This window comes from Struthio camelus, chromosome 5 (genome assembly GCF_040807025.1).
Source record: "Struthio camelus isolate bStrCam1 chromosome 5, bStrCam1.hap1, whole genome shotgun sequence".
Lineage (NCBI taxonomy): Eukaryota > Metazoa > Chordata > Aves > Struthioniformes > Struthionidae > Struthio > Struthio camelus.
In genome coordinates, this window is record NC_090946.1 from 60,907,691 (window position 1) to 60,923,780 (window position 16,090).

The window sequence follows — 16,090 nt, forward strand, 5'->3', positions numbered from 1 at the left end:
GCTTTTTTCCCATTGCAAATGGCTACCTGTTCATGCACTGTATTGGTCATTGATGTCAGCAGTCCTGAGCCAAAGTTGTCCAAAGTCTATTTCTTCTTCTTGATAGCTGGCACATAATCTAGCATCTTGCTCATGGCTAATTGACCTAGGCAACTTCTCTGCCATCTCTCAGTTCCCTCCCTAGAATTACAGAATATTATAATTCGGAGAGGCCTCCAGTCCAACCACCTGTTCAAAGTCGGGTCAACTATGACATCTGACCAGGTTGTTCAGGGTCAGGTCAGGTTGCCTAGTCTGTTGCCATATCTGTGTCCACTGTTAACTAAATCAATCGTTCAGCAACAGGCACTCATTTTCCTTATTCAGTTTTTTATTACTAGTGTAGTAGTAGAAGCATTTGTTGTCCTTGACATCCTTTGCGAGTCTCAACTCCAGCTGAGCCTTGGCTAGATGGTTGAGATGGATTAACATTTAAGAATTCATAAAATGGGACTTTGAGGTGACCTGGAGGTCTGCTTAATTATAATATTTTATAGTTGCAGCTAGTTGCACTGAAGTATTGACTTTCTGAAATCCTTATAAGTAATTGTTCTTGAATATCTGCAGCCTAATCTACTATCTCACTTTCATCAGATAGATGGCTTGTTTTTTTTTTTCTAAGTATCCCTTATGTGACTTACAGTATCAGATACCAACCAGATAACTTTTGTACAACGCATAGTTTTCTTAAATTTAAAAGGATGTAAAATCTTCTTTGGCTTTTACTGACATATCACCTATTTCTTAGATGCCTTTCAGTTTGCAAAATTCTCATATAATAATATTTCTGAATTTGTAAAAGCATAAGTGTTCATTTGAAGAACTCAGTAAACTTTTCTCCAGAAATGCCTAACCTCCAAAAAATTCCAGTGGCCCAAAAGGCTCTTAAACCGAATATTTCTAATCTTCATGGCACTGGAGGTAAGGAAGTGCTATTCATACAGCCTTGTCTTTAGATCACTTAATGATCTAGTAAGCTAGGGATACTCAGCCACCTAGTCTCCATGGGCTTTATGAGTCACTGATAATCTTTCGGCTATGTATGTTGTTTAGTAGTAATAAAGCAACATATAACCACTCTTTTGCATGGTTTAATCAGTTTACAGAAGAGGAAAGTCAAAAATTACAAAGCCCTTGCAGCCTTAAATGACATGAATAGGCATACATGTTAGTTTATTTATTTGGCTCATGATTTCAAGGCTACTTGGGCAAAAAAAAGTCAATTATTTTCTCCAAATTATTCTTCAAAGACACGATCTGAATGTGGAGTTTTACCTTCCTCCTACGCCACTTTTATGGGTAGCAAACTAGCATATATACAATTAAATTCGGCAGTGACCTACCTAAAATCATGACCTGAAGTGGTAGCATTACTCTTTCTCTGCTGCGAATGGACCTGTTTCACCAAACATTCCTGTTCTTTCATAGCAACCAAATGGTGCAGACATGTCTTGGAAGGAAGGGGTGTTCACATTGCCTATCTGCATGCAGCTAACATAGCTCTCTGTTTTCTCCTTTTGGCTGAGAATCAAAGATATTCCTCTAGAAGGGATCTGTGTTGGACTTCTGGGGTGAAATGCTTTCTGGATTACCACATTTCTCTTTTTGTTGTTTATTTTAAAAAGCCTGTGAAAAATAATTAGGGGCTTAAATTTGCACAATGTCAATGCCCTTCTGGATTTTTCTCATAGCATGACTACTGTTACAAATCACCAATTCCTACTTTTTTGTTATGAAGTGAGGGTTAAGGAACCATTACCTGCATTTTTTACTAAAGCTCTCATGTGTGTGTCTTGGCATCTGTAATGTACCATATATCTGATCTTGCACTCACAGCTCATAATTTCCATGAATAATGAAAATTACCAGATATTCCTTGCTTGATAAACTCAGCTAGAAAATGTTCTGAAGTTTTAATAGGATAACAAAGAGCTTGCTTACTGTCCCAGATATAGAGTTTTATTTCACTATAAAGTTCTTACTATATCATTTCCACAAATTAAACTTTTTCTTATCTGTACTGAATAGAAAATTTAGTTGGCCTCTTTACGAACCTTGTTTAAATAAAATTTTTAGAGCTACTATTTCTCTTAAATTAATATATATCTATGTACTCTTGCTAGCCAGAAATAGGGATTGTTTTCTTTGCTGCTTTGTCACAGGAATGAAACAAAAAGCAATTCAGTGAAATGCTCAAGTGCAAAGTTAATTCCTGTCAGAAATGCATATGCTTCGTTTTTACGATAAGACCATTGAAAAAATGTTTTATAAAGTATTCAGATGCAACAGAAAATTCTATTTTACAGCCTTGGAGTTGAAAATACATTAAATCTTAGTAGAAGGGCTTTCTTTGGTATTTGCATCCCCTGCTGATTTAGTACAGGCTGAACATACAGTATTTTTAAATGGAATACAGTTTTTTAAAAAACGTGGCATGACGAGTGGTCTGAAGGGTGGCTGGGGGGTTAGAGAAAGCAGGGAGGAACTACAGTACGCTGCTTTTCTGCCTCATCTCCTATGTGAGAAAATGGCACTGTGCCTGCCTGATGTCAGTTGGCCGATTTTGATCCCCGGGCACAAAAAAGGTGCCCCCTAGTTCCTAGCCCTGCCTGCTTGGCATGAGTATATGATGTCTGTTCATTTTCTGGTTTTCATTTTCTGTCAAGCTGATGCACACATAGCTGTTCACTACATAGAACAGATTTTTTTTTAATGTGTCATTGATATAACCTTGATATAATCTTTTAGATATGTTAAAATGTAGGGTCTGGTAAAATTGAATAGTTAATTTTTCTGTTAAGACTGGAACTCCAGTTTTGTGAGAAGTAAACATTTACTGCTTAGAGGAAATCACAATTAAATGGTCTTACACAAACAATACTCAGTCACAGAGGTATGGACTGGAAATACTTCCTCTATCCCTCTTTTACATTTTTCCTTCCTTTTGTGAGAAAAGAATAGCTTTCTTAAAGGAATATTACTGTGGAAAGAGAATCTGCTGGTCATACAGTCTCTACTTGTTTATAACCTGCTTTCCCATAACTATGCAAACTCTGTTGGATACGTCTCTAAAATAATCAATAAAAAGTACATCTACACCTCATGTTAGAAGGGTTAAAATTACTACAGGTAACATGTAACATGTTAGTTCTAGTATGGAGAGGACCTAAACTCCCTGAGAACAGATAGTGGTATTAGTTGTCTGCTGGTTGTTAAAGCACACCCTGGACACAAAGTATTGCTTCTTATTTGTTAAAACATTTTAAGTATTATTTAAATAAGCTATGCCATTGAAAGAAATCTTCTGGAGAATTTCTATAGAAAACTCCTCAAACTGATTTATAAGCTATTGCATTAAAACCTTTTACTTAACCTATTAGGTTAAAAGCTCATATTTTATTTACTATATACTATTGTTACTATTAATACTATGTCTGGAAAACATTGAAGTAACGTTAAAAATCTTTTCTGTTTTGTTTATAGAACACAACCCATATTAGAACTGATGTGAAATATCAGACATTATTTAAGTTAATGTCTAATTATATGTCTACTGTTTAAAGGGGAGAAAAGGCGTATTTTATATATGTGTATATATATATATATATATATATATATAATATGATAAATATTCTATTTATTATACTTCATTCAATTCTGATATCTCAATTTGACTTTTAAATCGCCTCTAGACAATTTAATTTTGTGTTTAGTGCACTTCAACCTATTTAAAATTACGGTTAAGTTACCCAGGATATGTGCAACCATGCAAAATATTAAAAACTCAGTCAGTAACTGTGATATAAACAAGGAATTAAAAAAAACCCTTTAACGTTTCTTTTGTAGGTAAGTGATCATGTAACATTCATTCTGAGAGGAATATTATGAGATTAAAAAAAATTTTATCTTGTACCTTGTATGTCAATTTTTTTACTTTATTTTGATCGAGTAGTAAATACAACATTATCAAAAGATAATATGTAAATATTTTAATAATAAATATAATGTATATGCAAGGGATTCCAATTGTTTTAAAAGGCATAGATTAGAAATATGATATGAAATATGATAAGAAAAGTAAATGACATACAGGAATACATCTTTTACATGCCATTCCAGCATTTTTCAATTTTTAAAACTAAGAGGTATTTAGAAAGATAGAATTGGGTAATGTATATCACGTAGTAATAAGTCAAAATTACTCTGAAAATCTGCACTGATTAGTTGCATTGCAACTTTATTCACATTTCAAAGCTTTTAACAAAGTAGTTCTAGTCTTATTATATCTCTAATGAAGATGGAGACACTCTGTAGAGCTATTTTTTCATCTCATTCAGTAGCTCTGTAGCGGTATAAATGCTACTCAGTATAGGTATAAATAAGTATAAGTAATATACTTAATATAAGTAATATAAGTATTTCTTAAGCTCTTTGTTTTGCATCTTGCTAGTGAGTCACCGTTGCTCATTATATCCTTTATGACAGTCACTATATGGCTAAATTTTCTCTCTAAATTCATGTTAGAGCATAATTTTTTTCTCAACAATATAAAAACAGCAGTTGCCCTGGTGATTTGTTTCTCTCTAGTGAAGTTGTGGCAGTTACGGCAGTGATGGCCTGAGGGCTGTCTTTGTTTCCTTCTTTCCTTTTTTTATTCTTGTACATAGAAAAATATACCAGTTTAACTGAGGACTAGATCTCATTAAAGAACTCCATGGTGATCTTAGGCGGGGAAAAGGGAAGAAATACAATTCTGAAATGTGAAATCAGGAAGTGCACTTTTGCTGCATAGCGCGCAAAAAGACATTGCTGTGTCTTTTTGATGCACCTGCATTCTGTAGTATGCTATGCATCTAAGACATCAGTCCAAATCAAAGTCCTATTGAAAGTTCCATGGTAGGTGGATGAGAAAAAGAGTGAGAAGAAAGATAAAGTGACATGATGGGCACTAGCCGTGGTTTGCCACGCTCACTGACTTATTTCTTTTTCTGTTTTCTGGTGTTTAGCTACATCTCTATAGATGAAACACTTCAGAGTCTGGAGGCCCATTCCTTCAACAGCTTACGTCAAGTCACTCACATGTAAGTACTGTGATTACATAAATGAATACTGTGAGAAAATACATTTCAGAATGTGTGGAGTAATATACCTGTTGATGTTTGAGTTGTCATTCTTTCCTCTTTTGTAGCTAAATATTCCTTTTCTCTTTTCCTTTCTCTTCCATAATGTTGAGTCAGTCTCTTTTTTTTCCTTATGCTTTTTTTCCCTACTTCTTTTCAGTTCCCTTGCTTTTCTGTATCCTCCTGTAGAAGTATAGGAAAAAAATTAGTGGGACTAAATTATTAGCTCTGGCTTGATGTCAAGCCTAAATAATCAGACAACTAAGAGTTACTTCTGTCAAATTACTGAAGGTAGGTGTAAAACAGCAATAGCATTAGAAGTAAAATCAGAAGGAGCAAAAAGTTAGCAGAGTTAGTTTTCAAAACAAAATGGCAAAATATGACAGATCTAGAAAATGGTCTTTTACAATTGGATGTAATTTAACAGGAATAAGTACAAAATATCCATAATTGGGTGTTAAGTATTCTCAACAGAAATAGAGAGCTCAGTTTTGCATGTTTCAGAAAAGATTTCTTTTTTTGCAAAGATTCCATGGGAGTCCATTGTCAGTCTTCAGAGGTCCAGAAAGCCTAGTGTGAAAGTAAAGATTTCTGTACCCCAAAATAAAATATGTCATGGGCAGGTACATCTTTTAAATCCATAAAAGGGTGCTGTAAGGGGTGAAAGCTCTAATCCATTTTTCACATTTTTGTTTGACAAAGGAAAACTAATAATAACCTTAATTTAAACCAGGGAAGATTCATGTTAGACACTGGAAAAAGCTTTCTTATGGGTGGCATAAGTAAACACTAGAATTACTTTCCTGGGAAGTTGCCTCTATCACTGAAAGCCTTTAAGGCTGTGTAATCAGAAACTCCACAGGTTTATTTAACCTTCATTCAGAGAAAGAGACTGAGCTAGATAATCTCTTAACATTGCTCCCTTTTCTATACTTTTTTCCTTTTACTTTGAACAGTGGAAACACAAAGGTCCATAAAAATAAAGGAGACAATATTGTTACTGTTATTGTAGATAGGGAGTAACTAATGCTGGAAAATGGAAGTGCCTTCCTAGGAGTACCTGACACACAGAGTTAGAAAGAGATTCCAGGATTCTGAAACCTCGCTCAGGCCAGTCACACCACTCCCGTTTAACGCCTGAAAGAGCGTTTCGCAGAAAGGCTTTGGAGTAAGAACTGCTTATCTTTGGTTAGAATGCAGTTCCTTCTTCTGTAGATGGTTTTTCCAGGCCTGTCTTTCCCATAGTCTCTCCTCCTGCTTCCCAGTTGTTGTGTCTTTAGTTTTTCTTGTTTAACAAAAACTAACATTTAATGAAATGTTTTTGACAGTCTTTTTCTAAGCAAGGAATAAAGTAGTTGGCAGTATGTACCACATGTGGTATTTGACTTGTGGTTAGCCTTTTTAGAAACTCAAGATGATAAAATGCTATTGGGCCATCTAATTTCATTGCAGGGTTGTTCCATGCAATATGCAGTGCCCTTATCCTGCCTGTTTTAAATGATGCAAATCTAAAGGTTTCCTGAGGAAAAAGGAACTAGCTGGCTAGATAGCTGTTTTTTATTGTTTCTGTATTAGATTCAAAGTGAGGGATGGACTAGGAAAATCTCCCTCAAGATCCTCATTCATAACAGAAAAATTACCTCCTTCAGGGGTAATGTAATGCAACCATTTCACTAGAAGACCCCTGCATTTTTAAAGGTGTGACTATTCTAAGTGATTAGTCAGCATTATGGTGTTTGGAGTGTTTCCTGGGACGGACAAAGGTTGCTCTAGGAACCGTGTCTACTCTTCTTCCGAATGTTTCAGTTCAGAGCGTCCCGCTGAGTAGCGGCAGGGCATTGAATGCACTCCTGCATGGCAGGCCTTTGCCAGCACTCTTGGAGGATCTAGTCATCTCCACACGCTTGGGAGCACTGCAAACCCTTGGGCTGTTCTGGCATGTCACAGGGGCTCTTCCAGCATGCTGTCTAAGCCAGGATTATCTTCTTCACTCATTCCTGTAATGTGCTGTGTAGCATTGCCTAATTTGTGCTAGTTTTTACTACCCAAAGGGTGTAGGAGAAGTCTGAGCTGGAAGCTTTTTCACTTGTCCTCTTCCAGTCTCTAACTATGCACAAAGTATGTGTGGATTTCTGGCTAGGGGGACATCCAGTACCCTTTGCCATCTGCATGCCTCTGGGTGTTATAGCGCCTCCGTTTCTCCCAAGAAGTCAAGGCCAAAGTACAGCAGCAAGGTTACACGCATTATTGCTCCTCTGTCTGATGCAGGGCCTGGATGTGCCTGCTCCCGTAGGGAACCTCCTGGCCTGGCAGGAGTTAGCAGAGCTCACTGGCACCCAGGCATGCTTCACCTGCAGCACGGGCTCCAGGGAGCCCAACGTGGGGAGATGTTTTCTTGGTTTGTCATACAGTGATGCTGGTAGTAGGGGATCCTTTGTATTTCTCACAGGGCACCAGCAAAAAAAAGAAACATAGACTAACAACATATACTTTTTTCTGTGCAAGAACTAAAAGCGCTACTCAGAGCAAGACACCACAACTTTTTACTCACAAAAGCTACAGGCAAAAACAACACCTTTGCAAATAGCCTGTGAAGAAGGGCTCTCTCTACTACTCAAAAGGTCTTACTATGTTTTTTAAATCTGTTTGGAGGTAAGGCACACACATTATTTAATTGGGGACCATCCGGACATGTGGAGAATTAGGCAGCTTCACATAACCTATAACAAGCTATTTATAAATTTGACCATTTTTCTGAATTGCTTTCATAACTCCTCTAATTTGTTAGCACTAATAGTTGTTGGGGTTGATTTACTTTCCAAGCAACAAGATTATTTAGGGATAAATGCATCTGTTGTGCTACGCATTTGTTTAATGTTCTCCACTTACATAATATTTTCAGAGTATTATTGCTAAAATAATACTGGATAAAGATTATCATAGGGTATGTTAAGAGAGGTTGAAGTTACTGTAACAGTTTTGCAAAGAAGCCATTTCATAGAATTTAGTTTTCACAGGCTCGATTTTTCATGAACTTTTCATGGAGTGTAGTTTATGTAAATAATCTTTTACCCTTATTTAAACTTATACACACAGCTTCATTTTAAAAACATTGATTTTTCTACAGAACTTCTTATGAGAAAATGTAGTGTTTGTGGAAGGGAAGAACTAATTGCTTTGGCTTGAGTCAAGCGTCTTGTGAATAGGCATCCTGCGTTCGTCATCATTCCCATCTGCCAAGCCCGTTAGCGTGCTTCAGTTTTGATCTTCAGCACTCCATTTTCTGGGTGCTTATTCAGTTCTGCTAATGTACCTCAGTCTGGACTTGCCGTGTTAAATCCAGACCTCAGCTCCATGTGCGCAAATTGCCCCTATTCCCATAAGCACTCTATTTGAGCATAAATCTTATTTTTATGAACCTAATCCTCTGAATGCTGAGCAACTTCTGCAAACTAAGGATATTTATCACCTGTTGTATTTTAATGGTCCAGATCTCAGTTTTAATTAGTGGGAAAATTTGCACTCTATTAAGATGAAAATTGAGGCCAAAACTTTGTATTGATTTTTATGTTAAATTGGCTTTAGAATGGTTTCTTGTTCCTTGTTTTTATTGTTACTGCTTTTTATGATGTCTATTAGTCAAATGCATATGTTTACAAATTCAGGACAGTCTTTCTCATACAGTAGCATTAAGTATTTATTTTTTTCTAGAAACGGTCATGAATGTGTCTGGTAGGCAATCAGACACTGTGTTGCCTGTGTGTTTACTAGTTATCTTTCTAGCAGAGCTGCAGCTTGGCTGCATTAGACTAAAAATGTTTTGTAAGCAGGTCATTGTTTCTCCGAAAAGCATTCCTATGCAAGGAACCCCAGAAAAATTCACTCTTTTTTCCCCCTTCCCTGTGTCTCTGCTCGTTCTCCTCCAATGTCTCCCTCGTTTCTCCTAACTCGCTTCTCCTCCTTGCTCCAAAAGCTCTCTCCTCTGTAACAGCCATCTGAAAAGCCCTTTGAGTGCATGGGAACAGGGCCAGAAGTTATTGTTCAAGAGGCTTGCTCTCATATATGCGATGTTGTTTGGAGAGCTGATGGGGCCTGCGTGCCCCTTGCAGTGAGCTACGCTGAGTTGGAGGGCTGTGCTGGGGTAGCTCCACCGGCTGCCTGGCCAGGGCCACCCTGCTCTTCCCTCGGACACCTCCTGGAGCCAGCTGTGGGATACCAGGCTGCAAAAAAGGAGAGGTGGTTTGAGAAGCGACTGGAGAGGGAGAGTGAAGAGGTCAGAGTCGGCCTTCCTAGGACCTGAGTGAAAGGGATCTCAGGGGACCGCTATATGCCTGCGGTGCATTTCAGGGCACTGGGGAAGGGCGTTGCTGAAAACTGAAAGTTTGGAGGCTGGTGTTAACGTGGCTTGAGCCAGAGCCAGTTTTCCGGCACTAGAGATGCAAAGGCTTGGCAGGTGCCCGTGGAGCAAAATAATATGGATAGCTGCATTTAGTGCAATTGCAGGGGGAGAGTAAAATGTGGAAGTGTATATACAAATGAGGGCCCAGGCAAGCTGTACACAAAGTAAATTCAAGAAGGTAGAGAGGGATCCCAAGTTATTACCAGAAAAGAAAAGGGCTGAAAAACATTTCAGAACAGCTGACACAGATATGCTTAGTATGCATAAGTGTATCAGCATAACATGGTTAAATTGGGACTCTGAAGCCAGATTTGCAAGAGCATATTCTGCAAGAGTGTAATATCAAAGGTGTGTCAATATTGCAAGGTAGGTATTAAAGACTTGTCTAGTAAATGAATTTTAGAATTCACCTAAATATGTGGTCGTTTTTCCTTTTCTGGATGTTACTAAATTCATATAAAATATGAAGTAGGTCATAAACCTTTCTAGAGTTTATTAGGCAAATGTATGGCTCACTCATCAGAGTAATATTTGAGCAATTGTTATTATTAGTTTCCCTTTCAGACTCAGTTTTACTTGGAATTAAGTATTTATGTCTTTGTCACTGAATGTGGTTTATACACTTGGAAGTCCGTAACATAGGACTTTAAGTATATTGTCAAGTGATGTTTGTTCTTCTCTGCACGTTTGTTCTTCACAACTTAAAGTTTTAAAAGCAATTTTTCAAAAGGCAAAACAGAGGTGCTATTCATGGATAGGATAGTAAGATGTCAGTTTGATTGTGAGCCTATTACATTTTCACTTACCAGCCTGGGTGACAGAAATAAAATTTTAAACATTGATTGTCTTTAAAGCACACATAAGCTAATTCTTAATGGTCTTAGGTACTTAAAAAAGTAAATAAAGCAGATGCTGCATATTTAGTAAATTTTGAAAATGTTCCAGAAATAATTCAGTTACCCTGTGGGGAGCAGAAGGAAGCATCCTTCTTTCTTATTAGCATCTCCAAGCAATTTCAGGTAGGCTTGCAAAGGGAAATATTTCTTCAGTGTTTCTTTGGCTTGTCTGCCTAAATGGTCAAAAGGAAGCCTATTACAGTTTTTAGGATTTTTTTTACTCTCCAAAGCACTCTCTTCTCAGAAGTACTCAGACTTGTCACAGTGCTATTGAATGCAGAATTTAAACACTAAATGCTAAGATTAAGTTATATTTGTAGTGTGTGAAAGTTCCATTTCAGAAATCATTTAGAATCAACTCTTAAGCATTTAGATGCCTGAGAACTAGCCTGCTAGACATTTTTAAGTGTACCATTTGGCTGTGTCCGCAGTTTTAGGCAGCTAAAAACACTAATATTTTTCCCAGAGTTACTTTTCAAAAGAACCTTTATTTCCCAATCAGTGGGTTTCAATCTTTTCAATTCACCAATTTAGAAAAACTTATTTTTAAAAGTGAAAACCCAGTCTAATGAATCTCCTAATAATCAGCTTGCTTTTCTTAGTTTCTTGGATCCTTTAGAAGTAATCCTTAAACCACAGCAGTCTTTTGATGACAATTTGGAAATCACTGTCATCTAACATTTAGACACTCCTGCATGTGCTACTTGTAAAGTGATTATTAGAAAATAAATTATAAAAGCTAGTTTGTGTATTGCTGTCCTGTAACTGATAAGAACTACTGAAAAATCTTTCCTCCTTTTGAGCTTCCTTCATAAGCTACAGTATTGATGGACCTATAGTTGTCCTTTAAATCTGTGTTTTTAGGGAAGATTCCTTCTATTACTGTGAGATTCGTGATGTCCATAGTGTCCAACAGTGGCACAGTTCATGGATGGAACTGAATTTGAGGATCTTTCTCTCATACATGTGAAAGGTGAGGCCAATATTTTGGCCAGTCAAGTGCAAGAAGTGCATTTGACTGGACTAGGAGTAAGGAAAATTGGATTCTTTTCCTGACTTTTCCTTAAACATAACATAACACTTTGGTTGAATTGCCATTTACCTTTTTACACCTCTTTCCTTCTCTTCCTCATCTATTTGACCGGAGACTTTTAGGGGACGGATTGTCTTCTGCTGATTTATGTAGTACCTGCCACAATGGGCCCCTTTCTCCTTTTGGGCTTCAAGAGACCCCTGTAATACAAAGCGTAGAATGAAATGGAAATATATAATTGCGTTATATATTAAAGCATACGTCTTTCCTAATCCCATCACTGCCAATTCAAGCAAATGGAACCGCAAGGGAAAAAACTCCATTGTTCAGTGCATCTATTGATTTCCTCACTCACATTCCTTAAGCTTTTCTCTGAGTACTGTGCTGTCTCATCTGGCAGTTTTAAATCTTTTATTCCCAGATTAATTAGTTTTTCATTTGCCTTTGTCAAACTGCACCTGCCCTCTCTTGGCCCAGTTACTTAACCAAAATCTGATTGAACCTCATTGCATTATTCTGTACTTCCAATTTTAGTACCATGTGCAGGCTTTGAATTCTTACTTACAATACCCTCATCCAAATCATTTATGCAGAATATTATGAATAGCAACAAGCCAAGACCTGATGACTCCATGGCACTCCAATACATGATCCGTTTTCAGACTGAAGGCTGATCTGATGACTGTCTTTCCCTCAAATAATTTTGGTCCGGAGCAAAAGAACATGTAGCAAGGAAGCTCAAGTCCCGCTTTTTAAGTGTAGGCCGTGCTGGAAAAAACATGTCAGTTAAAGTTTACGAAACAAACTCCACTGTTGGGAGTGTGATTGCTACATATCTAAAAAAAATAATTTGAGAGAAGCAAGAGACTGACACTGAGAAGATATCTTTTAAATGCAGAAACAGTACAGTTGAAAGTAGCTAAAAGGTGCGAAGAATATTTGAATACTGCAAAATAACAGTAATAGTAATCAACTACATCAGTTTAACGTGCAAATAATCAGTAAACCCTTGTGTCCCTGCAACATCTGAGAAAGTGGTGAAAACTGGAAAGATGGAGCAGAACTTTTTCTTCAGTATAGCAGCATATAGAGAGGGCTAAAGGCCTAGTAACTGTATCCACATATTTACCTATTGTCTTATGTCTCTTTTCCCACTTTTGTTTCTCAGATAACTTGGCTGGGTTTTGTCCTGTAATTATGATTCCAGTGGCAATTTAAGTGGCAACTTAAAGCCCAGTTTCCTGATACCTATATTAGCTAGCCTGCAGATTGCCCGTAGGGTATTTGACAGTGTTAAGGGATGGTAACAGGAAATAGAGGCCACGGTTCTGAAACAGGCTTGTTCGATACACGCAGTTGGTTAAATTGATGTGTGTTTATTCTCTTTTGAAATGCTGATATACCAGTCAGTGATAACCTTTATGATTATAATCATGGGCTCCCTGAAAGGGACATGAGCAGAAACACGTGCCCTGTTGATGGCTCGAGGCTGTCAGGGAATACTGTGCTTTCACAACAGCTGGTGCTGTCCTGAAGTCTCAGTTAGCAAGTTCCACAAGTCAAACGGGCTGATGATGCACAGTCTTGCAGACCTCTAAAATGATTACAGCACAGGTATGCTTGCCAGTGCCAAACTACTGTGCCATATACTGAAGGAGGTTTAGCGTGCCCAACTTCGAGAGGATAGGGGCTACCTACTTTAGGTTCATCATGAGGGCCTAGAAACAGGTAATGCTGTAGCTCCAAAAATGGTTCTAGCTCTTGGCAAAAACAGCCCTCAAGGTAAATTTCTTTAAATTATGAAGACTTTCCAGTATTTTTGAGATAGGTTCTTCTTTTAAACAAAGAAATATAAGATTTATTCTTCACAGTGAAAAAAGTCTCCATATGTTTTCTTGACACTGGATCCTAATTTAATTCAAGTTGATTCAGGCAGGGATTCATAGATGAAACTTATCACCTCACACAAACAGATTTCCATTTTCTAGTATTCTATAACACAAATAAGATACACCCACATATGATTGAAATAATCATTATCATGAGCTCATCTAGGTTGCCAGGTTAAAGCTGTTGTATATTCATTTTGTATTACATGGTGAAGAATTCCAAAAGTTGCTTACCGCACAGTCACAGAAGTTAAAGACAAAAGGAGCCATTAATATCTTACCCATCTTTAGCTCTTGCTTTTGGCTCTGCTTGATTGCTCCCTTTACCTTATTCAATACTTCAATTCAGATTTCAAGGCGGGCAGGGGGAGCCTTGAAGGGACATTTTTAATTTGACTCTACCACCTAACCTTATGCCTCACTTTTAATAAAAAGTGACTAGCATATAATCTTTGATTTTTTTTTTTTTTTTACACACAATTTTAATTACTGATGATTGTCTTTCTTTTTAAATATGGCACATTGCCAGATACAAGTCTGGATACAAGAGTTATTTTGAGACTGAACTTGGCTTTTGGGGCAAAGACCGAAACCATATTCTTTAAAATGAAGAGTCAATGAGATTTCTGGCATTTATTTTGGACTAAAATTATTTGAGCTGCTTATTTATCTCAAGGAAAGCTAATATGTATATCTTCATGTATGTTTCTCAGTGCTTTGATTGTTACAAGCATAGTTCTTTGATTTATTCTTAGCCATTGTTTTCAAAAAGAAGAAATAGTCTTCGTATGCGGAATCATGTTAAAGAACTGTGGAATATGGAAATACTGTATACATGATGTCTTTATCTTTCTTCAGATATAGTTAATTACAGTGTAATAGTATGTTAAGTGAATGCAGAGCAGTGCCTCGTCTTGGCAAGATTCCTTACGCGTATTTTGCATTTTTCAGGAAAGTAAATATGTTAACATAGTTTTGCAAATTTTTTAAGAAGAGACAAGTCTTCACAGATTAATTTTCTTAGCTTAGAGATTTAAAATAGGCTGGAAGAATAGAAAAGAGAATTCTTTTTCAATTCTGAAAAAGGAGATCTAGGAGGTAACACATTATAACCTCATTAGAGACTATAAAATCATACTACTGTTAATTTATATATAGACTTAACTGTCCTGCAGAGATAACAGTAGACGGAGTGGCCTGGGTTTCATAAAAATTGGCCTACTAAATATATACATTTTCAACTCACCAAATTAAAAAAAAAAGAGAGAATATCATTAGAACTCATAAACCTGTTTTTATAGACAGTAAATCAGAAGGATGTCATTAGTTGACTTCTGATCCACAATGAAAGAATTTGAAATCTGATGACATAACTATGGGCAGTAGGATGTAAGGAATGAAGAGTATGTTACTCTATTTTGCATCAACAGAAGGCAAAGAGGTACACTACCCTCTGTATTGTTAAGCATGACTTAATATAACGACCTGCTGTGTTCATTGCAAGTCTCAGAATGGGGTCAATTTAAATGACCTGAGCCATCCAAATCCACTGATGAGCTCTGTAAAAGAGGCAGAAAAAAAGAGCACAAAGTACTGTTGGAGATTTGAAGGAAGTAACAAGAAAAATAGGACAGAAAATTATAGAGCTAAATAGATCATTGCGAGTCAATGGATTTATTATACGATGGCTCTGCAGCAATCTGGGGAAATGTTTAGTGCAAAGTCAATTTCAAAGGCAAGAGGAATCCTTAATATGACTACTAATAAGCTATCAAGTATAATAGAAAAAAGGTCTGAAGATGAAAACAGGGGGCATGAGAAAATGTGCACATCTCCCAGCTGGCTGCCGTGACGAAACTGATTCTCCAGCCAAAGAGGTTAATCAGAGCACTGCAAGAGTGTTACATTTCAGCTGAGTGCTACAACAGGTCCTCCTATGGACCTTGGGTTTCCTCAATAGCCACAGTGAACACGTGCTATCTAGCCCAGCGTGCAGTTAGACAATCTCTCTCTGAAAGCATCAAATCTGCACGGCATTTGTGTGTGCAAGCTGTGATTTTGTAACAGGAGCAGTAAGTCACAACTTTTGGAAACACATGACCTAGCACACCTACACGATACCAGCACAATGCACATGAGCAACGGACATGAGCAAGGTTTCTGGATACATAGCACATACTGATGAGAGACCCCACCATTGTGCCATTTGTACAAAAGCAGTTTGTAGTACTGCAAGGTTTCTGGATACATAGCACATACTGATGAGAGACCCCACCATTGTGCCATTTGTACAAAAGCAGTTTGTAGTACTGCTAGAACCTTTCTCAAAAATAAGGCTACGAAACATCCAGGATCCCACAGAAAGGGGAATCCCTAGAGAGATTTCTATGAGAAAAAGATGATCTGTCGAGGAGAGGCTTGGCATACGATAATCTTATAAAGCGATAAGAAGCTCTCCGACAAGCTGGCCTGTTATTGGATAATCAGACATATCAGGAAGCTAGACTGTTTAAATGTGTAAGGTTACAGTTTAACAACTGAGGAAATAAAGACACAGGTAAAACACAGGCATATGTTTTCTTTCCTAATATTTTTTTTCAGTTGTGCAGGCTTTAAAAAAAAAAACAAACAACTACAGTGAAGGTAGTCAAATTCTAGTGACCTCAGTGGGCAGTGCACATGGCTAAACAAGATGAGCTAAGGTTTTAATGGAA

The 16,090-nt window shown here is 37.3% G+C and overlaps 1 protein-coding gene across 2 annotated transcripts in view; it reads left to right on the forward strand.

The window, feature by feature from the left end:
- TSHR (thyroid stimulating hormone receptor) overlaps nt 1-16,090 on the forward strand; it is a 71,375-nt gene that overhangs the window by 25,054 nt on the left and 30,231 nt on the right. For both annotated transcript variants that reach the window (XM_009670487.2, XM_068946716.1), the window contains one exon: nt 5,046-5,120. In XM_009670487.2, the coding sequence (XP_009668782.2) occupies nt 5,046-5,120 (75 nt within the window). The remainder of the gene's footprint in view (nt 1-5,045; nt 5,121-16,090) is intronic.